This window comes from Morone saxatilis, unplaced genomic scaffold, assembly GCF_004916995.1.
Source record: "Morone saxatilis isolate NCDOM2014 unplaced genomic scaffold, NCSU_SB_2.0 Contig4, whole genome shotgun sequence".
In the NCBI taxonomy this organism is placed as follows: Eukaryota; Metazoa; Chordata; class Actinopteri; family Moronidae; genus Morone; species Morone saxatilis.
In genome coordinates this window covers 14,107,945-14,108,420 of record NW_023339984.1, presented here as the reverse complement: position 1 = coordinate 14,108,420, position 476 = coordinate 14,107,945, and the positions used below count along the sequence as shown (strand labels likewise).

General features: G+C 41.8%; 1 protein-coding gene across 1 annotated transcript in view; it reads left to right on the top strand.

Annotated features, from left to right (window-relative positions):
• The window catches only part of supt16h (SPT16 homolog, facilitates chromatin remodeling subunit), a 10,784-nt gene that overhangs the window by 3,775 nt on the left and 6,533 nt on the right, over positions 1-476 (top strand). The window contains exons 7-9 of the mRNA XM_035674999.1: positions 1-65; positions 153-226; positions 343-455. The exon at positions 1-65 is cut by the window's left edge and continues 19 nt beyond it. Coding sequence (XP_035530892.1) covers positions 1-65; positions 153-226; positions 343-455 — 252 coding nt within the window. The remainder of the gene's footprint in view (positions 66-152; positions 227-342; positions 456-476) is intronic.

The window sequence follows — 476 nt, the reverse complement described above, 5'->3', positions numbered from 1 at the left end:
GCTGTTCTGGAATACGTGAAGAAAGAGAAGCCAGACCTCGTAGCTAAGCTGACCAAAAACCTTGGGTAAATACACACAAATGGCTTTTTTTCCCCTCTCCCCTTGGACTCATACATGTACTTATATGTTTATTTTGTTGTTGTTCTTTGTAGCTTTGCAATGGGAATTGAGTTCAGGGAAGGCTCCTTGGTTTTGAACGCTAAAAACCAGTACAAACTGAAGAAAGGTGAGAATTTTCGTCTTTTATATTTGACAGTTATGTTACCGGTAAAGAACTCCTAAACACACGTGTTATAGAAAATGACATAATTCTTAACCGAAGCTTGTGTGCGTCTCCTGCAGGCATGGTGTTGAGTATCAGTCTGGGTTTTGCCGACCTTCTGAATAAAGAGGGCAAGAAGGACGAGCAGAAGAAGTACGCCTTGTTTATCGGTGACACAGTACAGATCAATGAGGTACGATGAGGTTTCCCTGCT